The sequence below is a fragment of the Parasteatoda tepidariorum genome, chromosome 3, assembly GCF_982258835.1.
Source record: "Parasteatoda tepidariorum strain Cologne lab strain chromosome 3, Ptep-v5.0, whole genome shotgun sequence".
Taxonomy (NCBI): Eukaryota; Metazoa; Arthropoda; class Arachnida; order Araneae; family Theridiidae; genus Parasteatoda; species Parasteatoda tepidariorum.
The window spans coordinates 104445414-104470736 of NC_141757.1; the positions used below are offsets into that span (position 1 = coordinate 104445414).

The window sequence follows — 25323 nt, forward strand, 5'->3', positions numbered from 1 at the left end:
TATCTTTTAATTCTTGTAGAAGAAAAACTTAATACATTTAAAATTGTTATCCAAGCAAAAGTTTATCTTCCTTCTTACACAAATTATAGCATGTACAAAATTTGTACATACTATTTATCAATACCAATATGAAATTTGCATGTTTAGGAAGGAAGATAGGTTTCTCCTTAGATGACAATTTTAATGTATTCATTTTTGTTGTTGAAGAATAAAAGTATTTTTGCAAAGATGTTAGTTGTTCAAGCTGGTTGTCAGAGAAGTACAAACAGATGCCAATATTTTAGAAGGTTTCGATCATAATCTCCTAAAATAAGCTAACAATTCTATAACATACAATTTACCATAGCTTTTACATCAAATTCAAATGCTATTCGTATAGAATTAACAAAGAGAAGCTTTTTAAACTTTTGGAGGTTTGCATACTTCAGTTAGAAGCAAAAAATAAATTCAGATTTGTAATATTTAAAAATGGCAGCCTAAAAAATAAAGTAAAAAACTCACTATCTAAAAAGAATTATTCACACTTATCCACAAATTACAATTATTAAATGTGTATTTAGAATTGCACACAAAAAAAAATTTTGCGCAAGTTCAAAAATAAAACATTATAGAACAAAGTCCATTACTTTTAAAACATCCAAGCAATTACTTTCAGGGAAATAATTTTATTTTTTACCATCTATGCAGTTGCAATGTCACAAAAAGCAATATTCATATAATACTACAAATGTTAGAATTTTAAACATTCTACAAGTCAAGTTCAAGAATACTTTTTCAATAAATTCATGAATATTTACTTAAGAAGGAAGGGGATTGATTAAATACTTACTCAGCATATTTATCTTTATATAAAAAAATTTATAATTTAAGTACATTTAATTTCAGAAAAATATTTACATAAGGCCACATATAAATCTTCTCTAAATTTAAGATTTTGTATAACCTAGAAAGTACTATAAGTAAAATGAATTAAAATAACTTCAGGAAAGGGGGGGGGGAGAATCAGTATTAAAAGTAAGAGCCCTCTGAATACACAAGTAACATAAGTTTTGAGCAGTAAGTGTGCTATATAATAAACATAATATAATAATTTAAAAATTTGTAACACTAACAAGTACATAAAATTTACTCAAAGTTCATAATTGTTCCAAAAAATGTAAAGGGATATTTTTTGGAATGTCTTAGAATAAGGGGGAAATAAATTGATGTCTGACATATTTATAAAGATATTACATCGTGAACAAAGTTGAAGTTCTATCTCTTGTTTTTTCAGAGAGAAAGAGAGAGAGTAAAGTAAAACTCCTTTTAGTCCTGAAATATGTTGAGTATTTCATAAATGCAGGATTTATCTACAACTGAATAAAATAGATTATGGCTGCTTATGTTTGTGCATTTGTTTTGCACACTCTTGATGTCTATACAAAGCAAACGAAAAAAAAAGTCCAACCAACGTCTCATATCAAAACTCTTGTGAGATCATGATAAACAAGTGACATTATAAAAATCTAAATCACTTCATTGTTAGTCTTTCTACGAAGAATGAAGTAGCGCCTCATTCAATATTGTAACAGTTATGGTCTAATTTTTTTTTTTTTTTTTATGCACAGCTAATGCACTTGTAATGTACAAAATTTAACTTGATATGAGTCATACAATGTTCGTTGTTCCAAAAAACTATATATTATCTTCATGAACGGTCATTAGGATACGAGTTTCTCAACTAATAACCGTAACAGTTTTGTACAAAAATACTGGTATAAAAAAGAACTCAAGCCCACTTCTTTTTAGAAAATGAACAAAGAAAAAAATTTTATATACTATGATGTTAAAAGCTATCATACTTATCAAGTTGCTCATTTCTAGTTTGATGACTCATGTCCACATTGTCAGCTGATGACAGATTTAAATCTTGATTAACTGTGCCCTGTAACTGGTTGGACATGCTAGGATGAAATGACACTGAGTTTGATAAATGAGAATATAGATCATTATTAGCAGTCATTTGATCTGAACCAGCAAGTCCACCAGTTCCAAAACTAAGACTCGAATGAGGTGATTGACTTTGGGTAGGGTAGTGCGGTGATGACATTTGTTGTCTTGGTGATGGTATGGGTTGACCTTGAGGAACATTAACCCAAGTCCTAGGAGAAGCAATAGGTTGAGGGGAACCGATTGCTTGTGCAAGATGAGGAGCATTTGGAGGAGGGGATCTTAAATGTTGCAAAATTTGTTGCTGTGAAGGTGAAGGTATTGAACCTTGATTATTATCAAGGATCACTTGCTGAGGGCTTACGGGAGGATGAGTAGGAGAAGCCATCTGCTTTATTTGGGATTGTAAAATAGTTTGTGAATTTTGTTGCTGAAACTGAAATTGAGAATTGTCTGTCTGAAATCGCTGCTGGTGGCCAAAACTGGAAGCTATAGGCATTCTTGGACGTTGGGCATACATTGGTGGTTGTGGATGAGAAAATTGATTTGCTTGTTGCTGCTGTTGTTGTTGTTGCTGCTGTTGTTGTTGAAGTTGTTGCCTAAAAGCTAACAAATGTTGTTGTCTATATCGAATATTAGACTGAGAAGGATGCAGAATAACATTTCCACCATTTAATAACTGTTGTTGCTGTTGCTGCTGTTGTTGCTGCTGCTGTTGTTGTTGTTGCTGATGCTGTTGTTGTTGTTGCTGCTGTTGTTGTTGTTGTTGTTGTTGCATTTTCTGAGCAGTCCTCTGTTTAATGAAAGCAGCCATTAACTGTGGATTAGATTTTAATATTGAAAGCACTTGTTGCTGTTGTTGAGGAGACTGTTGATATTTTAGAGTTTGAATTAGAGTTTGAAGTGAATTTTGCTGGTTTGGCAAGGAAGGTCCTTGCTTAGGCACAAGTTGAGATGGACCTTTAACAGCAGGGTTCCCAAGTGAACTAGCCATACCACCTGGTCCAATGAGTTGCGATTGCTGCCGTAATCCCATTTGTTGAGAAGGCTGTGGTTGCAGGTTTGGATGAGGTTGAGAATTCTGCATGTAATTGGTATTTTCCCATCGATTAACGCCACCCATTCCCATCACCCGATTTGGTACGCCAAGTACTTGAGGTAACGGTTTCTGTTGCATCTGAGCCTGCATCTGTTGTTGTGACATTAAGGTGGCATTAGGTACTGGAGGTCGAGCCATTGGATTGCCTTTTCCATAGCTTACATTCCCAGCAGCTACATGTTGAGGCATTGCAAGCCGTATAGTTTGCCCTTGTTGAACTGCTTGCATAGGATTCATGCCAGGAGCAACTTGGAGCTGCTTCATATCCATTCCAGGTTGCGTAGGATAAGGAGGTGCCGGCGCCTGTACTACCGGTGGTGGCTGGCTAGCGGCATACGACGTCTCTGGAGTATTCTGTGTAACAGCTGATGGCATTCCACGATTTTGCATAGTTGCAATTCGTCTCTTAAGAATTTGTGCTTGTTGTTTCCTATGTTGCAATTGCTGTTGTCGCAACTTATGTCTAATATTCAAACAAAACAGCACAGGACACTTTGTCTCTTGACAAGCTTTTGCATGATGATAACACAAAGCAATAAATTGCTTACAAACTGCACAGCCTCGGTTGGTTTTCCTTTCACATTGTTTGGCGTGAGCAACAATCTTTTTCATATTTAAACAGCTAGGCATACGGCAATTTGCATCTCTACAGTGAGACGAATGTACAAGAGACTGTACACATCTTTGAATAGATAGTTTTCTGGAATCTTGTGGATTGATTGCGGATTTTGCATCAGAATTGGATGAATCTTCATCTAAACCAAAACCTAATTTATCCATGCGGTGTTTATGACCTTCTTTGTTATAGCAAGCGACACATAAATCAAAATCTTCACATTGGCTACAGTGATATCTTGTCTCAACATTAGATTTACATGAATTACATGTATACACAAATTGGTCATGGTTTTGATTATGTAAAGCATACAACATAGCCATGCTAGAAAACTTTGCCCTTCTAAGGGAGGAAAATTCATAGTGATTATCTCTAGCAAAAGTTAGGAATTGATCTCTACCATCCATCAATTCACAGCTTATAAAAGGATCTGGATCAATGATAGATGACAAACCGGCTGCAACTTGCAATGAATGTAAGCGAATCACAAAAAACACTTCTTTGTGCTTCTCCATTGTGGAATAAATTTTTGCAGTTAAGTCATTCCCAGTATAAGGTAAATTTGACTTTTTAGTGTTTTTTCTTTGGTTTTTACTTTTATTCGACTTTTTATTACGTCCATTTTTCTGACCTTTCTTTTTACCATCAACACTATCTTCTTCATCAACATCAGCTTCAGAAGCTGTTGCAGTAGCTGTTGTAACAACATTTGCCTCAGCTTTTCTTTTTTCTTCTTCTTCCTGTTCCAGTTCCTTAATATTTTCTTCTAGAACATTTGGCCAAAAATCATCATCAAAATATGGTAACTCAGCAGCACTTTTTAAGTTATCTTCAGTGGCCTGCTTAAGAATATCTTTGAAATCTACAACAACTCTGCAGTTAACACCTTTCTCTAACATTTTTTTGTACCACTCTTGTAGTCTTTTTGGTTTAGGAACTTTCTGATCTACTGGATGGCAGTGAAATATATAATCATCACCCTCACTCGGAGGACATGCCCAAATATGAGCCATTGCATAACCTAGACGCTTCACATAATCCAAGTAACCCAACAAAATCTCATGATAAACTGATGTTCTGAGTTTTCTAGGTTGGAAAAAGTGAACACTATCTAAATATGCAATATAAACACGCCTAGTATTTGGTGGTGGACATTCTGATCCATATTCTTGAACATGCATTCCGAAGAAACATGTGTCTACACCATCAATTTCTTGAAAAGCAAATAAAGCTTTTGCCAAATAAGGAAATTTCTCAGACATTTCCCCAGTATCAACATATCTTGCCTTCATGCCAGGTTTAACCTCTACAAACTTTTCTGAACTAGCTACGACTCTAATTGTAACTTCCCCAGCACCACATTCTCTGTCCTTTAAGAAAGTATTAACCCGATTCTCAAGAAACAATCCAAGTTTTGTTTGTGGCAATCTCTTGGCAGTGAATTTGTTTTCTTTTTTCTTTTTAGCTTTTCTCTGATAGCAGTCATCACACAAAAATCCTTCTCGCCAAATTTGTTCAAAATGGAGAACACATATTTTATGCAATTTCCTGCAGCAATCAGTACATTCTATAAATGGTTCTTGATCTAAATGATCATTTTTCAGTTCGATAAAATCTGACTTTTTCACAGTTACAGCTGGCTGAGTAGGATCTTCCACGATGGAAATAGTATCTCCAGCAATATCAGTAAAACATTTCTGACAGTAAATATAACGATTCTGGTAACTCCAGTACTTTGTGTCACGAGGTACTGTACATAATTCTTTCCCAAAGCAACATAAAATCTGAGGCTGAAAAGCATATTTTCTTCCACAACAATATCCTAATGATCGCATGACTGGATCAATATCTTGCTCAAAAACTTCAGCAAGCTTCGAACAATGTTTATAAACTTTTGAGGATTTTTTGTTATACAGCCAGGCATTACTGAACATTAACCATACATCATCGACATATTGCCAAGGATCTTGATATTGGCCTGTATCAAGTTTTTCCTTAATTGTTGATAGATCCATAGGTGTCTTTATGATATCAAAGTAATCAGGAATATGCAATTCTTCAGGATCAACAGGTTGTCGAAAGGCCAGTGATTCGGGATCCTGTTTATATAACTTTTCTAAAGTTGGCATCAATGCTTGACGCAATTCATCTGGCTTGAATATCTTTTGATTGGCTTTGAACTTTTTCATAGGAGGCTCTGAAGCCTCTTTTTTAATTTCTGTCTTAACTACAGCAGTTTCTGTTTTAACTTCAACCTTCACTTTTGCTTGAAGAGATGCATCTGGTGCAGCAGAAACAGAATCTTTAGTATCTTCAAGAGCACGCTTCTGGCTATCAGCATCAGTTTCCATTTTTACTTCGACCTTAGGACTTTGCTTTGAAGGCAATTCTTGATCATCCAAATTTTCAGTTTTAATCTTAACCTCTTCGACTTTTTCTGGATAATTGTCTTTCCCAGATATTTTTTGTAAAGAAAAAGCAAATACCTTTCCACCTGATTGATTTGATTCAGATTCAGACTGTCCTGCAAGAGAGTTACGTGATTCTTCACCGCTGGCTTGATTAGATAAATATTCTGTTTCTGAAAATGATGAGACGGGTTTTTCATCACTACAATCTTCTACTTTGATCATTTCTTTAGACATTGGCTGGTTAGCATTCTGTTGCAAAGTTTGAGCGTTCTGTTGTGTTGATTGAGTCATTGTTAACTGTGGAGACTGGCCAACAGTGTGTTGTAAGAATTGATCATCTTGGTTTAGAGACTGATCGCCTATTTGAGGCAAAGACTGAATATTATTTTGCTGAAATGATTGAAGATGAATTTCAGAATAAGATTGTGCTGGTGGTCGTTGTAAGGTATGACTTTCGGGCTGTTGCAATAACTGAACTTCATTATTATTTTCCATGGGAGCTTCTTCCTGAGGTATATTAGTACTAGTTTGTTGAGGAGTAGATGGAGTTGCAGGATGTGTTACTGGTACAGATGCAGCTCTAGGTGGCTGTTGAATTGGTGATTGCTGTGATTGTGGTTGAGGTGTAGATGAGTGAACTAATTGATTTCCACTAGACTGAGAGGACAATTGTGGTGGGAGACTTGGCTGTGACTTAATTTCAACTCTATTCAGGATAGCCTGATTTTGCTGCTGAGACTGAACCTGTTGCAGCTGGTTTTGCTGTTGGCTCAATAGCTGATTCTGCTGCAGCTGCTGGTTTATAATATGATTTTGCTGCTGTCCTAACATTTGATTTTGTTGTTGCTGACTTAATAACTGATTTTGCTGCTGCTGATTTAGAAGCTGATTTTGCTGTTGACCTAAGATCTGATTCTGTTGTTGCTGATTTAAAATTTGGTTTTGTTGTTGCTGATTTAAAATCTGATTTTGCTGTTGTTGGTTTAAAAGTTGATTCTGTTGCTGGCTAAGCATCTGGTTATGTTGCTGCTGAGTTAAAATTTGGTTTTGCTGCTGTTGTTGGTTTAACAGCTGATTCTGTTGAAGCTGTTGCTGGTTCAAAAGTTGATTTTGTTGCTGAGAATGATTCAATAATTGGTTTTGTTGTTGCTGGTTCAAAACAGTATTTTGATGCTGATTTATCATTTGATTTTGCTGCTGCTGGTCATTTAGCATCTGATTTTGCTGAAACTGTTGATTCATCATGAGAGATTGAGAATTTATGCTAGGTGTTACAGACTGTTCTTGTTCTACCTGCCTTAAAATTGACGCTTGTTGTTGATATTGAAGCAAATTTTGTCTAGCTTTAAAAGCATTTGCTGCTTGAGAATTGTTTTGCTGAGTAGAAGTAAACTGTGATGCTGATATTGTTGTGGAAGAAATGGTAGACAAATCAACATTAGATGATCCAATTGTAGAGTTAGAAGAATTTAAATGATTTAAGTGCTGTTGTTGAAACTGGTGCTGTTGCAAACTACTTAAGGATAAATTGTTTTGTCTAACTTGAGCCTGATTCATATTAATAGTGTTATTTAAAGAAGCAGGCAACTGAGATCCAGAAGAAAATAACTCTGATCCACGAGGAGTAGCATTAGGGAGAACAGTAACATTAGGTGGTGGCATTCTTTGCCTTGTCGCCGACACACCAGCATTTGGTAAATTTAACTGTTGAATCTGATTTGCTCCTTGAATTCTAGGAGCTTGATTCACAGGGGCAGTAGTTTCCAATCCAGTGCCAACTTGAGGTCTACGAAGTTCTGGTCGACGCTGTCTCCCATCTGACAGTTCTCTTCTCTGTATTTTATAAATTTTTTCTGCTAGCAAATGGTAATATTCTTCTCTAGTATTAGCTGAATCATACATAACTGCTTCATTTCTACGAGCATAGTTGATGACATTCATAAAAGCAGGATCAGTTGGGTCATTTAAATCTTTTTTGTTAAGTACAATTAGGATTTCTTGAATAATCCTTTGAATTAAATGATGCCGCAAATCAGAAGTGACAGCTTGGTGCCAATCTTTAACATTAGTAGGAGCACAACTAGTGATGTTTGAAACGAGGGGAGACATTTGATTTGGAACTGAATTCATAAGAGATGCACTAGTTGTTTTAACAGAAGGTTCTCCCATAAAGACCAATTGTGTTGCAGGGTTTGTATTAGCCCCTGATGCATTATTCTGAAGCATCGTTCGTAGCTGAACATTTGACTGCTGTTGAGCTGTCTGTGGCAGTTGAATATGATTTACTAACTGGGAAGGACTTTGAGAAGCACGCTCACTTTCAAGTGTTTGACCTTGATTCTGTAAACCTGAATCCATAACATTGCTATTATTACTAGGAAATGGAAGTCCTAAAGAAGAATAGGCTCTTTGAACAACAGCTTGATTTGGGACTTGATTTGCTTGACTTGTTTGGACAACAGGAGGTTGCTGTTGTCGTCTTCCATGAGCTTGTTTGAGTGGCAAACATAATGCACATTCTCTTTGAGTGCAATTTTTCCAGTGTAATATGAGGGCCTTTGATGAAGCACAATTAGGAATTGTACAAGCATTGCCAGCTTGACACACTTGAATGTGACTTAGGACATGTCGCATTCCTTGGCACTGTGCCAAATTGCACTCTCCTCTCACTTCACCATTTGTAGAATCACGCTTTTGACATTTATAAGCATGTAATAGCAGTACTAACTGCTGATGATATCTACGTTTTTCAATATCTGAGACGTGAGAAAATGGACCAAAAGTTGATGTTGCTTGATTTGCAGTTGTAAGCAAACTTTGTTGCCCAACATTTTGTCCAGGAAGAACATTACCAACATTGCCAAGTTGATTTTGTGGAACAGTATTTTGATCAGAAGACATAACATTGACTGTGCTAAGCAGTCCTTGCTGTCCGTTACTTTGGCTAGAAGAAATAATATTAACTGTGCCTAACAAACTTTGTTGCCCAGGATTTTGTCCAGGAATATTTGAAACTGCCATTTGCGACATGAAGGTTTTTTATGCAGCTATAGCACACTATAACTACATGATGATATCATATGTATGACAAAGGACTATGAAGACAAAAGATATTCATCATGCAAAATGTTCCTAATTCAAGCAAATAGCCTTCTTTTTACAGAACTTCATAGCAGTAGAACAAGGTCACTTGAACAAGGGCCTGTAAAAAAAATATTTATTGAAATAACTTACATTTTTTAATTAATTAAATAATGAGTTTAAAAAATGGACAATAATAAGACAAAATCAAAAGTTTCAAGCATGTGTAATGAACAAATAAATAAGAACCTTAAGTACCAATCTTTGCTATTTTTGATTAATTACAGTTCAAATGTGTATACAAATATAAATAAATGTTGTATAATAAGAAATGTGTAACTTGAAACATTTTTAAACGTTTTATCATGTTTAAATGTATTTAACTTATATATACCTCTTCAGGAAAGCGAATGTACAGAGAAGGAGTTGATTTAGTTTGACGATGAATTAGTTTCCGAGCTACTACTGGTCAGCCAGCACTTTCAAGTATCCTTGCCTTAGAACTTTATTTCGATTTCTTTCACTCTCGTCGCTTAATTGTTCTTTTGTTTTTATTAGTTATTAACTGTTAATTTTTTTTGCTATTTCTTTATTGTTAGCTTGTTTTTTTATAGTTATTAATTTTTGCATTAAGTGTTAATTTTGTTATTTTTTTTGTAATTCCTAGTTAGTTTTTTTTTTTTTTTTTTTGCTAATTACTAAATGTTAGTTTCGTTTCTTTTTGTAGCTATTAATGAAGCTTTATATCAGATTTTTAAAGACAGGGGATTTTCTTTCGAGAAAAGAAGAAGTAGAAGAAAGGTAATCTCCTCTTATAGAGAGGATATTATAAAGAAGTTTCTTTTAGAGAGGTTTTTAAGGTAAGTTCGTTTGTTTCATAGAAGCAAATATATTTTTTAAAAAAAGAACAAGCTACTTTTATAATAATAAACTTTACAGAAAAAAATTTTATTTCTTTGTATTAAAAAAGAACAGTAAATAATATAAAACATACATATGATCTTTTTCATGATCAATGATTTCATGCCTATATTGACTTTTCTTTCCCCCACAAAACACCAATGTGGGATAAATTAAAAAACATATATCTATTAAAAAAAAAAAGGTTGCACACAAAAATAAGTATTGGAAGTAAAGCATTTATGAGCATCTGTGTATTTTTTTTTAACTTAGATTTAATTTTAAAAAAATTATCATTTTAAATATAATTTTGTTTCGTTTAAAATTAGTTCCGTTTAGTCAAAAAATATTCATGAAAAAATCTTTTTTAAAAATTAAAATAAGAAATCAGCTTACAATCAGTATCAAATCAATTATTAGAAATGCTCTAAAAAATCTTGTTCTTTCCTGTATTTTGCTCAAAATTTTAGTTAAAAAAAAAAAAATGCTGATATCAGCCCTTTTCACTCTTTTTTTTCTTTTTTTGCTACCTCATGCCCCAACTATCTTTGGGCAACCCAGTTTCCATGACAACACCTGCAATCCGGTCTACCTGCCTTTTTCTCTGGTGTCAACTTGAGTTGAAATGAAGTATAAACAGATTACTAAAAAAGATGTTTTTTAAAAAATTTCCAAATCCATAATTAACTGTAATATTAGCAAATTCTACTACACACAAACTTCATTGAGAAGTGAAAAGTGTGCACTTCATTGTCTTTTCCAAATTTATATTCTTATAAACATTGAAAATATTTTCAGCTTGATTGGAACCAGTAGCATTAAATTATTATTTTTAAATGTTTGTTTTTGACTTAATAAAATAAATCTTGTCAATTATGAAGAAAAAAAATTTTTTTACATTATGGAGTATTAGTTACTTTATGGATAAAAATTATTTACATTATGGATTATTTACATTACCTTGCTCCTAGTTGGGCTCAATATGAGTCCTATAAGAACATGCATCTAGGGAACAATATTGGGATGTCTAGATTTTTTAATATTGGTCTTAGAATGGCCCATATAAGGCCTATAGTGGCTGAATAATGAATATAAAATATCAGGTGAATGACAATTCTATATAGGCCTGATATTGGTTGTAAAATGGCTATAAAATATTAGGTGAATCGTAAAATTAGATATAGGACCAATATCAGAAAAATAACGGCTCTGTGAATCATTGAGCCAAGATTTGTGAATATTGATTCAATGAGGGCCCCCAAGTTATTTTGCTGCTAGGGTTCTGACAAATTTCTTTTGTATACACAGTTATTCTATACCTGGAAACATTTATTTTTTTTTTTTTTTTTTTTGGTATAAGCACATTTTATAAATTAGCCTCAAAAACTTATTAATATAATATATTTTAACTGACTCATTACTTATTAAGTCACTTTTAATTACAATAAAAATATAATAAACTTAAAAAATTAAGACCACTTTTGGGCAATTGAAACCTCTTTTACCCATTGTATTATATTCCTTTAACAAATATAAAACTATGATGCTGATACAATATAGCCAGTTTCTACAAAATTTACTAGCATTTAGCAAAAACCAAGAAGACCAACAGAAAAAAATCAATGTTTCAAAAACCTGTTGAAACTAGTTGAACTTGCTCAAATAATTTTGCTCAAATAATTTGAAAAATTTAAGCACTAGAGTATTAAAAAAAAGTAATTTATGACATGCAATTATGTGGGTAAAATGAATTTGTATTACACTATTAATAAGAAGAAGCAATTGTTTTTAATAAATATGATTACTTGAAAAATAAAGAAGCATTACCAGTTATGATAGTCTCATTTATTCAACAAAAAAAAAATTTCATTTATTAAAATGAAGCGCCTTATTTTTATAACATACAAATTGAAAAATATTTTTCACTTTTAGGCACATTAAATAAAAATTTATCAGCAGTTACGCTCAAAAATTGAAATTTAAGAAAGATTAATTTTTAAAACAGATATTCTCCAAAAAACTGATACTTTCAATGACAAATAGAGTCATAACCCTTCAAATTTATATTTTTAATCCTAAATAACTTTGACATAAATAAAGAAAATTTTATAAATAAAGAAAATTTTATTCTTATAAAATGAGAGAATATTCTACGAATTTCAAGTGTTTACATAATAAAATAAAACATTGAAATTCATTGTCTCACAATTTCTTCTCTTGCTTTAACTTATAATACAAACTTAAACATCCCTTGATTATAAAAAAAATTTACCTAGTAATTTTTTTTAATCTAATGATAAGCTCATAAGCAACGACTTAGGTAGTTTCAGTTAAATTTAACAGTTGTTTCTTAACATTTTTCATGACAACTGACACATCATTGAGACATTATTTAAATTCAACAAAAGTTGGTTAATCAGTTAAATTAATCAAAAGTTAGTTTTTAAAAAGATATCAAAATTATGTGTGACAGCATTCTACTTTTAACTTCCTCGAAGAAGAAAAAAAATTTACTTAATTGTAGCCTTGCGTGCTACGTTTCTTTTATATTTCTAATAGCCAACTAAGAACTATTGTAAATAACGTAATGAATTTACTTTTGACAGCAAAAAAAAGAAAATACAATACAGGTCAAATCAATACTTACAGGATTGCTGAGTATTTTTTAAAAAGAACTGAACTGTGCTTTAAAAACTGTCAGATACTTTCTATAAATTAAAGAATTTTAAATCAGAGTCTAAACATAGGATGCACAGCCTAATCAGTGAACAAAAAATAAGCACCTTTAAAGTACTTTTTAAGCACTCAAAAAATATTTTTAAGCACTATATACATTAACAAAATGCTAAATAATTTTCAAAGACTTCACATATCATGAAAAAATGACTAGTTTCTGACAAAGAATGCTCTTCTTGATTATATTAGCCACCATAAAAAGATTGAGAGATTTTTCGGTTCAATTTCAGAGAGTGGAAAATGAAGCCTGAAATTGAGAATATCTTGCAAAATGCAGCAGAGTTGCACATGAGAGTGCAAAAATCTCACCGAATGCAGCACATTAGACGCACATGCAGACTCCCAAGTATTTCATCAAACATGTAAAATAATTGGCGCTATCATACGTTACGGACTGAAGGTACGCCAAAATAGATTGCTGTTGAATGAATTGTGAAAATGTTGAATAGAACAATGTGAAAACCACGCTTTTGAATAAAACATTTAGGAAAATCTCATTTCCTAAAAGGGAAAATTAAGCACTTTTTAAAAACCCACTAACAAAAAAAGCAATTTTAAGGGCTTTTAAAAAACAAAAGTAAGCACTTTTTAAAAACACTATGCACCATATAAACATACATTTCAAGTTAAACTGTAAACTAAAAAGGTTGGCAAATCACTAAATTATATTTTAAAAATTTATTAGCTAACTCAGTGTTCTCTATAGCTAGGACTATTCCCCAGATTGTTGAAGAGCGGCCAACATGAAATGCAATAAAAAAAGAAAATGTGTAGTAAAAAAAGTAAGAAAAATAAATTTAAATTTAATATAAAAATTTAAAATTTTGATTTCTTTTTAAACCGGCATTCGTATTGTACATTTTATTAAAAAATTTTATTTTTAATACATATTTGTTTTGCATCTACTATAAGTGAAGTAATTTGCATTTCATAGCAGTCATCAGTTAAAAAATTATTTATTACGGATAAAACTACTACTTATTTATTACTGCATTCTGCTCTCCTAAGTTTAATTTTTTTCAAGTACATTTGAATATTTTTCAAAACCAACTATCACCCATGGCATTATTATTAACATATTAATAAAATGTGCTCACATAAAATTAAAATTACTTATGTATTTTCTAACCAAAATTATCCTATTTTATCGACTTTTAAGAAGTTCAAAGCGGAAAAACAGTTTTGTCTATTAAAGCTGATTCCAATAAAAAAGCGAATTCGTTCACTGACAGGAACTGTTTTTCCACAGCATGGTTAGCAAAATTAGTTAGCCTTAAAATGCAACAAATGGCAATCCAATCATAATTTTTGCAAAAAAATGGGCATGAACTATTCTTTTCCCTTGATGAATGAGAAGGGACCATGGGGATTGGTGAGCAAAGTAAATAGCCTCTTACAAATCTTAAATAATTACAAATTATCTTAATGAGTATATTAAACAAAAATCTACTTTGCTTAAAGAATTGACTGCCAAAGTTACATTTTGAAATGCAATACTATAAATAACTTATTTTTTTCTAGAAGATATAGCTAAAGAAAATTTAAAAAGTTATTGAGGAAAGTGAACACCCTGAATAATTTTTGACCTAATGATCAGATTTTCAGAAGCCAATTTAAGGGATGATTTAAAAACCAATTGATTTAAACTAGGGGTGCACAACCTTTTTGAGTGAAGGGCCACATGCGCAGCAGATTGACTAATGAAGGGCCGCATGCCAAAGGGAACACCCAAAGTATTTAGACAAACATATTCATAGTAAGTTTAGGTAGTAATTGTTATAAAAACATTGTTCTAACCACTAAATTCTTTTTCTAAGTTAACCTTGTAATATCTTAGCATAAAATTAAATACTTTTAAATGTTTAAAGTTAAAAACTTCTAAACTAAGAAAAAACTGAGCCTTCTAAGAAAAAACAGAATCAGTTAATCAGAAGAAAATTTAGATAAATTGAAATAATTAAAAAACTATGGGAAAATACATGTTTTTTAAAAGTCATATTACATAGTACATAAGTCCATTTTAACATAAATTTTAACTTTAAAAAATTTGTTCATAGAAATAAATTTAAAAAAAATGTTCTAGTTATTAAAATAAATACAAGTTAAATACTTTGATTTAAAGAAAGTTTATAGGGTTAAAAATGATAAAAATTGAAACAAAACCCCATCTGCAGAAAATAAGATTTAGCATTTAGAAGGGGAATATACTTAAACTTTAAAAGATTTATTTTAAATTAATGATAGGAAGCAGGGGCAGAGAGAGGGAAGAAAGAAAGAAAGCATTAATCTTGAATAAACTATTTTCCTTAATAATAAAAAACTATTAAGATACTTGTTTAAAATTTTTTATGGCGAATATTTTTTAACATGACACTTTCTATTTACAATTAATACACATATGCATAAACAATTAGTAACATTTACATTACTTAACGAAACTTATTTTGATCATATTTTTTACTGTTAAAATTTAATGATATACAAATCATTTCCCAGCGTACAATCATGAATGATATGAAATGGTGGAAGTATAGCATAAGAAAATGGTTAAAAAATTTTCTTAATGGTTATCCTGTAATTTGCAAAATTTTTAAATATTGGGATAATTTTATTCACTTGATCATGCTTTTTCGAGCCATTAAATGAATTTGTTAAAAGACTGGTCTGTAATTTTGAAAAGGCCAAATTTATTCTGGAAAACAGTCTTATGACAGAAGCTGTTGTTGTGGGTAGTATTAAATTAGGGCAAAAAACTTAATCACTTTTGGAATTTGTCCTAGATGGTGTTCTTCATCTCCATATTTTAAATCATGTGAATACAAATAGTGATGTGTTATTTTATAATTGCCTAAATACTAATTGTTATGTGTGCTTTTTAAATTGCGCAAATATAAAACGCAATGCGTGATTTTCAAATTGCGTGAATACGAATTGAGATGTACAATTTTAAATTGCGAAAAGACTACTCACAGCGCATGACTTTTAAAATGTGTGAATATGAATCGCGATATATGGTTTTTAAATCGCGTGAATATGAATCGGGATGGATGATTTTTAAATCTCGTTATTTCTAATCCGAAATGCGATGCGGAATTTTAAGATCGCGTAAATACGAATTACGATGTGTGAATTTTAAATTACACGAAGAATTAAAACGTATAAGTACGTATCTCGACATGTGATTTTTAAATCATGTAACAACAAAAAGAATAGGTTGAGTGTGTGATGTTAACTTGCACTTGTTCATGGGACTAAGAAATATACACGTGTTTTGAATTATTGTTTAGCAAAGGGGAACGCGTTTAATATAAATGTACACAACTTGTTTTTATTTTTCATTTTTATTCTTTTTAGGAAGGTATCGATTTTGCTAAAATACGTAATTACTTTTTAAGTTCCAAAAAAAAAATTAAAACAGTATCGAATTTTAAGGGTTGTCATATTGTGCTAAAATATCAGGATATTCTAAATTACAAGTAAAAAGACGTTCGAAAAACCTCTTATATTTATGTAAAAATCGACACAAATACAGCACATAAAAAGTAATTATTTTAATGCGCGATTCAAAACTCACGTGCTGTCAAATTATATGAAAATATCAATTTTTTTTTAAATCACGAGTAAAAAGCGTAGTAGTAACTACAAAGGAAATTATCAAAATACCTTTATATTTGCGGTGAAATTGGTGTAAATAAAACGCGTAAAAATTTTATGTATTTAAATGCGAAATTAAAGTATCAAAATAGCGTATAAAAAATATTGGACTTTCAAAACCTTGTAGAGATGTGTAACCAAACGACAAATTGCCAAAATAACGATTAAAAAAAATAATTTGATTTGCAATAAAATTGGCACAAATAAACCACGTCAAAAAATGGTTATCTAAATGAGCAATTATTTAATCTCGATTCGTAACAATATCGTGCCAAAATATCAAAATTTTAAAAACCATGCGGAAAAGCGTAGCAACTGCTGCCGAAAAAGATTAGATTTTTCATGAAGTTTGCACAAATAAAGCGTTTCATAACTTTTTAAAAATCGCGATTTCAGAAAATACGTGAAAATGGGCAGCAATAACTACCGGAAAGTCATTGAATTTATGATAAAATCGGAGCACTCGAAGAGAGCATACCTGCTAACATTGGAGAAATAAAACAACGGAGATTTTACTGAACGACCCAACTTTGGGTTTACGACTACTGATGTTCAACTCCAAAGCCTTGTCATTTTGAACCCAATCCGGAAGACTAGGGTACTCTTGGATCAAGTATTGGGAGAGATTGCCTTCGTGGAGGACTTTATTTGATAGAACTAATCAGCATCTGCGTTACATGGAGAAGAAAATGACGATAACCTTTCATGGTAAGCCTGGCGGCAAAGGGACTCTAACTCAAGATCCGTCTACCACTAAAGATATTTCACGTCAGCACTGTGGTCGGTACAAGCTGGATTCGGTATTCGTATCGACCAGTCATTGCTGGGATTCGAACCTGGGGTCATCTCATTGGAAGGCGAACGCTCTATCCCCTGAGTTCATCACGACTCGACTTAAACTATTAAGACTCAACATACTGCAGTAGCACCATCAATTAAGAAATAAGAGAAGTATTTTTGCCATCAGTAGATATTTTATCACCATTTTTACTTTTATTTTTTAATTTCTTCAACAAATACGGAGAAATATGAGAATATACAGGTAAACAGGAGATAGTCGTAGAATACAGGAGTCTTCATTAAAAAACAGGAAACTTGGCAGGTATGAGTCAAAAGTAATAACTAAAATTAGAAATTCGTATATCGTAATAATGATGTGTTCAAAATAATGGTATTTTCAAAACTATGCCTAAATCTGTAGAGGTAACCATCGAAAAAAAGCGATCGAAAACTACATTGAGTGAAATTGGGTGCGTCAAAAACTTAAATGCGTAAATTTCAAATTTCCGAATTTTTTTTATTTAAAAAAAAATTTTATTCTTTTTTTTCATTTTGTTCAGATTGCGGTAGCGGGCCACAGGTTGTGCACCCCTAATTTAAACCAATTTTTAAATTCAGAAACCAATTTAAGGGATGATGATTTTAATTTAAAGGAAGTATTTAAACTCTATAAAACAGTTTTTTCAAAAAGAAATAAAATAAAACTATAATATATATGCTGCTGCACTTGCATCAGTGCGTAATAAATAGTTATAAGAATAGCATTTTGGGTTAGCTCAAGACCAGCAGTGAGCATGTTCAAAACACTAATGTTCCAAGAATTAACAGGAAAAGGTGCAAATAACTATATTTTAGCATTATCCTTTACCAGTAAAATAGCAGTCAAAAATACATTTACAGTTACACAAAATATTGCATCTTTAAATGTAATATATTTACTATATTGCAATTATAATAATTGCAATATATAGCTACATATTTCATATTATAACATATTGCTATTTGTTTCAATTTTTATAAGACTAACGATTCGTTTAATTTTTAAGCCGTTGAATCTAGGCATTTATTTTTATTCCAATTCAAGTATTTTTTAAATAAACAATCTTTAATTCAGAAAGCTAAGTTTCAAAGCTGAAGCAAAGCTTTTTTTTTATACAAACAGCCTGTCCTTAATTATTACTACGGAGATCTTTAAAAATTTGATTCAATGATTATAGTCTTTGCATCTTAAGAAGTCCTTCACATCAAAAAATAAAAGCAAGTTAAAACTTTAAAAAAATAGCAAATTCTTTTGAAGCAAATTTTTTAGGACTAAGTGGTAAGAAGAAAGAAATATTTTTTTACAGATTATTACTATACTATAAGCTCAAAAACGATAATCATATGTACAACATAAACTTGAAATGCACATTTTGACAATATTTAAAAATAGATTTTAACTATTGCAAAACTTATTTAAAAAATATATGTTTTAACCTCAAATTCATAAAATGTACATTAATAACTTATATGCCTTTTATTTTAAAAAAAGGTAAAGAAAATAAAAAAATACATTTTCAATTAATTATTTTACTCTATTTATCTTAAAAAAAACATGCAATAAAATACAAGAAATATATTTGAACATAAAAAGATGGCAATCTAAAGATTAAAATGTGTTAGATTTCACTCTTAAGTCAAAGTATTCTTATATTAAAACTTAGTTTGTATAAAACACAAATTTTTTTAATAATGATATTTAGACAATTCATTTAACAACTATTAAAAAAATAAAAAATACATTAACAAATGCAAAATTGTATTGTTATAATTGCTTGTGGCAATAATAATGTGTCATAAAATTATCTATAAATGCTCTTTACTCACTTTTTATCACATAAAATAAGTTGCTTTTTAACAAACAATAAATTTAAAAAATATTAATTCAACATCTATACCAGAAATTTCCAAGTTATATAAACAAATATTTAGCGAGAATTAGCCTGGACATTGAATCTTGAGCACTTAATAACTCTGTTTGGACTCTTTTATACACCCTTCTCTTTTTCATTCATTTAACTCTTGACATTTTAATTTCTCTGAAAAATTAATTCACACATGTAGCTCTGTTCCTTATTTTAGTGAGCGGCATAATGGTATTTGTTATCCACAAATTCTACCTGGCCTCGACATTAGATTTTAAGTTGGTGGTTAACATAGTAACAGATCGGTCTATCTTTAGGTTAAAATAGTGCTCTGATTTGGCTCGTGAGTTGAAGTAAAAACTAGTAGTTTAATCTTGGTCAGGGGTGATTGTGAGTCCAAGTCAAAATTCCGCAAAATTTCTTGAGTTAAAAAAAGAAAGAAAAAAAAAAGTTTAAATTGAAAAAAATTTAAACAACGTTTTTTTCCTTTTTCTCCACATTTCTTAGCTTACTTAAAATAAATTTAAAATTTTACACATACCAATACCATTTACACATACCTATAATGACCTGGAGAAGTAATTAAAATTTACAAATATGTCTTTCTTTTTTGAGTTTATGATTTTAACAACTATTTACTGATAAAAATTGAATATTAATCATGAATATAAGCTTATAAAGTATCTCACTGGCTCTCCCTTACAAACAAATAAAATAAACTGTGTTTTTAAGTTCCACCTTTGAAAATTTGATTTCCGAAAACTTCTGTGATCAATGATTTTTTTAAACGTCTGGACCTTCAATCTTCGGAAACTTCTGGATCACTGTTAGCAAAAATTCCGGAAATCCAGATTTTTTCCGGAGCACAATCAGCCCTGTTTGGTGCTTATACTCCTCTCCCAACTGCTCTATAAAATGAGCACTCCAGACAATCTCACAAAAAGTTCATTTTGTGATAGCCAGATAATACACATCAGTCAAAAGTTAGGAAGAAAGAAATTTTAAAATATTCAGCAAAAAAAAGCATGACTTCTTTATTTTTTTAAACAAATGCTCTTCAAAGCTCGATTTTATGAAACAGTAATAATGATTTATATATAAAAAAAATAATAATTTTACCTTGCTTTAATAGTATAATGATTCTGTTCAGGGTTGCCACTCAAATCTGGAGGAAAAAAAATCCCTGTGTTTTCCCTGTACATATTATTATACACAATATATTAAGAGGAAACACACAATTACTGTGCTCTTGTGTAACCTATATTAGTCTAGCTATACTATTTTTAATTGCTGGAAAAACTTAAAAAAATAAGGAACAGCTTAACATACCTAAAATAAATAATGCTATAGTAAATGAAATAGGTTAGCTGAAATATCATCCTTAAATACAGTATAGACTGCATTTTCAGTGGTCACCACTTTTAAGACAGAAATAAGAAATAAAATTCCCTGTATTTTCCCAGTTTGTAAGGAAAAACTCAAAATTCCCTACATTATCCCTGTTATTATAGGTGATTTTCAAATTATCTGTATTTCCCAGGTTATCACAATTCTCCCTGTGGAGTGGCAACCCTGCTGTTCTTACAAATTTGATTTTAAACAATAGTTGCATTTATAATCCAGTAATTTTATTGATTTATTATAAATTGGATTATAAATCTAAAATTTTTACCAACATAACTAATAAGTGCTAGTGTAATAATTTTTTTAACATATACATGGTCCGCTTACCAAAATCTTTATTACAAAGTGAAAAATCCTTATTAAGAAAAAGATCTAGCATGACCATTTTGCCAAATTATGTAATTATGTTTAGCTATATCATTTTTTTTTTATTTGTCCATCTTGTTTTTTGCTAACTTGATAAAAAAAAATACTGAGAAAACTGAGAGCTGACTTTTATTGTGACTCGTTATTATTAAGCATTGCTCATTAAAATCATATAATAAAATGTGATTTTGTTTTTCTCTTTTCAAAATGACTTATGTAATTATTCAGCAACAAAAAAAATAATATTTTAAGGCTCGTACTTAAAGTACGAGCCTTAAAATCAAAACTGAAAGAAGCCCACACTTTTGCCAGTAAGAAATTAAAAATGATAGGATTTTCAGATAATTATTCACACAAATGTGTTTTTAATAAATAAGTTATTTAAAATTTTAATGACCATTAAAAAAAATTTTAATATTTGGTCAACCCTGCCTGATATTACTATGGCCAAGTCATTTAATTTCAATAAAATTATGTAGTGCTTTACTATTTGAGCCAATGTATTTCCTCAAATGAATTAAAACTGAATCCTTTGAAAAACTAGATATAATTAGTAATAAATGAATGTATTTCAAAAAATTTAATTTTACATTTGATTTAAGAAAAATAATTTAACATGCCCAGAATTAAATATCGTAATTCTACCATAAAATTGCATATAAAGTGGTTTTTAATATTGTAATTTATTTTCAGGTCAAGAAAAAAGTTTGCAACTATCTAAGGAGCTACTTTTTCCCAATGTAGGCTTGGGTAAATACAGCCCCCAAAACATAAGTTTTATGCTATGGAACAAACAGTGGTAAAATACACTCAATATTATTTATCCCTTAAAACTAGCCTCATACTTACTTTAATTTTTTATTTTCTACGCAGCACAGGCTGCGCAGTTAAAAATTTTAAGAGTGTTTATAACAATACCACCAATTGATCCACTACAATAAAAGTCATTAACACATGTCCTACTGTTGATAATTTAGTGTAAGACTGTTAAAACCATTTAGTTTAAAATATTAATTGGATAAGGGAATGAAAACACTGTAGAATACAATAACTTCACATGTCTATTAGTAGAACAAAATTTTTAAAAGAAAATTTTAGATATATGCTAGACAAATTAGCCTGTTTAGTGTTACAATAAGATTATTAAAACATTAATCAAACTAATTTATCAATAAACACAAAAATAAAAAACACACAATTGACATATCAGCATTGAGAAAACTTTAAGCATTGCTAATATAAATATTTTTTTTTTTTTGTTATTGATGCTCCAGTTACAAAGAATAAAATCAAACTTTGCATTTAAACTAAAATTGTATTAATTTTTTTTATATATTTATTTCTCACATATTAAATATCATAAGTTTACATGGTAGCATTCCAGTAATCATTATTTAATAATATTTCAAGCAGCAACAAAAATCTAAAAAATGATTTTATTCAATTCCAACTTTTTTTTTTCGTTTTTAAAAAATTACCAAAATGTTAGAAATCACAAGACTTAATAATCTAAAATACAATTAACTATTATTCCCATCTAATCTAACAACTAGTGAATTAATATTTACAACACATTTTATTTTTATAATATAATATTCACATTTATAATGAAATATATAACCTTAATATTTTATGAACTTTATTAATGTACAATAGATTGCAAACGGTCGAAAATCTTTACATTACAACAACATAGAAGTTCTTAAAAGCATAAATCTCATTTAAACTGAAGTATCTGTTATTTCTAAAAGTCAAAAATGACAAATGTTAACAAAGTTTAAAATTAATAATTAAATAATTTAGGAAGGAAAAAACCAATAGTTAAAGTGAAGTTTGATTGAACATCCTTGACTCAAAATATCTATTACAACATAAATTACTTCAAATTAATAAAAATTCATTTACCAATAATGTACCACAATTGGTATCTGACCAGTTGTTTTCTCTATGCCAGATGGCAGAGGAACTGCTTAGACTTCACGCCCAAGAGTTAATCAAAGATGAATTGCAGCTTTAAATTACATTTTAGTCTTGAAATGAAATGTATCAACTACATTATAATATTCTTCTGCGTTTTGCCTATAACAATATAAAAAAAATAAAAAACATTATAAAAATAAAAGAAAATATATGCAAAATTTACAATACACAATGATTACAACTTTCCACATTTTTATCAAAATTTAAATAAATTTACAAAATAAATTTTACTTAATTCTTCAATTGCATTAAAAAATTAATCTACTCTTATTATTTAATAAACAACAGAAATATGTAGCTAAATCTACACATTTACAAAAACAATTTATTAAAAAGCATCATTTTATCACAAAATGTACAATAAATTTTAAAATTATCTTACAAGTTACTAATCTGGAATTAGCACTATAATCCTAATATATGTGCCACTTTAATATTATATGCAACAAGAAAATAAAAAAACTTGGTAATTACCAGATATCTATAACATATATATGCGATAAAACATCAATGATTATTAATTTTAAAATATACAAGTACCTAAAAAAGCCAACACATTTAAAAATGCATCCCACATATATATGATATAACACTAAAATAACAGATTTAAATCTAATCTAAATTGAAATCAAAATCTGAAATTTCTAGTAAATGAAATGCTTAATAACCCATTTCTATTATTTTTAAAAATTTAAAAAAATATTTTAATCAAATAACACAAATGAATGACAAGTTATCCAAAGGATAAACAAATCATTTGTGACTACGGATTTAGGTTTGCGTACCTACACCCGTCGAGTGAAATATTCTATAAACACAGGCATAATAGTATTAAGATAGTCATATTTGATAGGGCATATCAACTGAAGCTAATAAAAATCAAATTCTGATCTTTAGATACATAAATATGAAAAAACATTATACTACTAATCGTTAGGCGATAGTTAAACAAGACAGCTTGAAGTGACACAGAGAAAGTACGATTTACACATAGTAAATAGCTACAAACCTAGAACTCAAAACAAATAGAAGATCATTAACGTTAAATGAATTGATTAAAGCAAAAAATAAACAAATATCCTGAAGAAATTTTAAAATTTTAATAGCAATCTCATATTGACTATCATTGAACGCAATGGAAATTTCAGTAACTTTCAGCAGCCATTAAACGTTGCCACAAGTTTCATCAAATAACACTAGGTTAAATTCATGCTTAGATAGATGGCGCAAATCTCGATGTCAGATAAAACGATACGATTATAACCATATAAAAATTAACAAAGATGGCAGTACTAGCGTAAAAAATTCAGAATGCGTTCTTCATCTAAGTAGCACGACTTGGGGAATTTACTTTGGGATAAAATTTGCTACAACTAGGTGTTTGACCTTAAAAATAATAATGCGAGCTAAGCAGCCAATTTCGAGAAAAACACATTTGAAAATTTAAAAATACTTCATAAACTAGTTAAATCTTCGCTTCAATAACGAAACCAGAGCTAGACTTTGCCCGACAAGGGGTCAATTCTCCCACGACAGGCGAGCTCAAACAAATTAATTCAAAATATTTAAATTAAAACGAATTTTATACTTTGCACTTTTTTTCACATCATATTTTTCAAGTGTGTTTCTGAGAATCTAAAATCACTAATATTGATGTAAAAAGTTGGGGGAACATTTCAAACCGGGGCATTTCAGACAGACCCCGTGAAAAGGCTGTGACAGAATTTAGATTTGCGGTGGGTCATGACTGTCTTGCGCACCACCTCCACCGCATTGGCATTTTAACGAGCCCGAATGGCCCACTCTCTAGGAAATTCGAAGTAATGGGTAGAAAGTACTTGATGGAATGTTCGGCTGTACACGGAGACTCCGAAGTGAACAGATATTGGAGTGCTAGGCATCTGCTAATGTGTCATTGACTTTTTTCTCTTATATCTATGTTCATTCCTCTTGTTAAGAGTTTGAAAATCTCTGCTATTGGAAATTTTTTTTAAAAAAAATATGCAGATTCATTTTAATGTAAAATTATCACATTTTTTTCTGTTATCAATCCATTTTGTACTGTATGGTGCAATTTACCACACATTATGAGCTTAAAAATTACTTCTTTAATTAAGATTTGATTTATTGAAATTGATTTATTGAAATTACATACATTTGCTGACTTGTGTGCTCAATATATAGGCTTATAAGTCATTGTCAAATAGAAAATACAGATAGAACAATTCAGAGAAAGACATCACAAAGAATACATCCAGGGTTACGGCGCGATTCGAACCCGCTACCTCCACGCTTAACAGAGCGTTTGGACCGGCGATACCGCTTGGCCAGGGAGGCCCCTTTTAATTAAGAAAAATAGTTGTAGCAGTCACTATGTCAAAAAATTTCTACGCTTCTTACTCTCATAGCGCAAAAATTATTCGATAATAAAAATTTGAAATTTCATGCACATTTAACAAAACA

General features: G+C 30.4%; 1 protein-coding gene across 3 annotated transcripts; it reads right to left on the minus strand.

The window, feature by feature from the left end:
- Positions 1–649: 649 nt before the first annotated feature.
- On the minus strand, positions 650–24063 carry LOC107441636 (histone acetyltransferase p300). Of its 3 annotated transcripts, XM_043051151.3 has the most exons (4): positions 23870–24038; positions 22786–22959; positions 12684–12744; positions 650–9257 (listed from the first exon to the last, which is right to left on the minus strand). In XM_043051151.3, exon 4 carries the CDS (start codon positions 9083–9085, stop codon positions 1826–1828), a length of 7260 nt encoding a protein of 2419 aa, XP_042907085.1. In that variant the 5' UTR covers positions 9086–9257; positions 12684–12744; positions 22786–22959; positions 23870–24038; the 3' UTR covers positions 650–1825. The 3 variants fall into 3 exon arrangements, with proteins under 3 accessions (XP_042907085.1, XP_015910461.1, XP_071040051.1); XM_016054975.5 differs by lacking the exon at positions 12684–12744 and having other exon boundaries at positions 23870–24063; XM_071183950.2 differs by lacking the exons at positions 12684–12744; positions 23870–24038 and adding an exon at positions 23646–23788.
- Between the last annotated feature and the right edge of the window lie 1260 nt (positions 24064–25323).

Coding starts and splice junctions, on each gene's coding strand:
- LOC107441636 (XM_016054975.5), bottom strand. CDS start 9,085: ATGTCGCAAATGGCAGTTTCAAATATTCCTGGACAAAATCCTGGGCAA.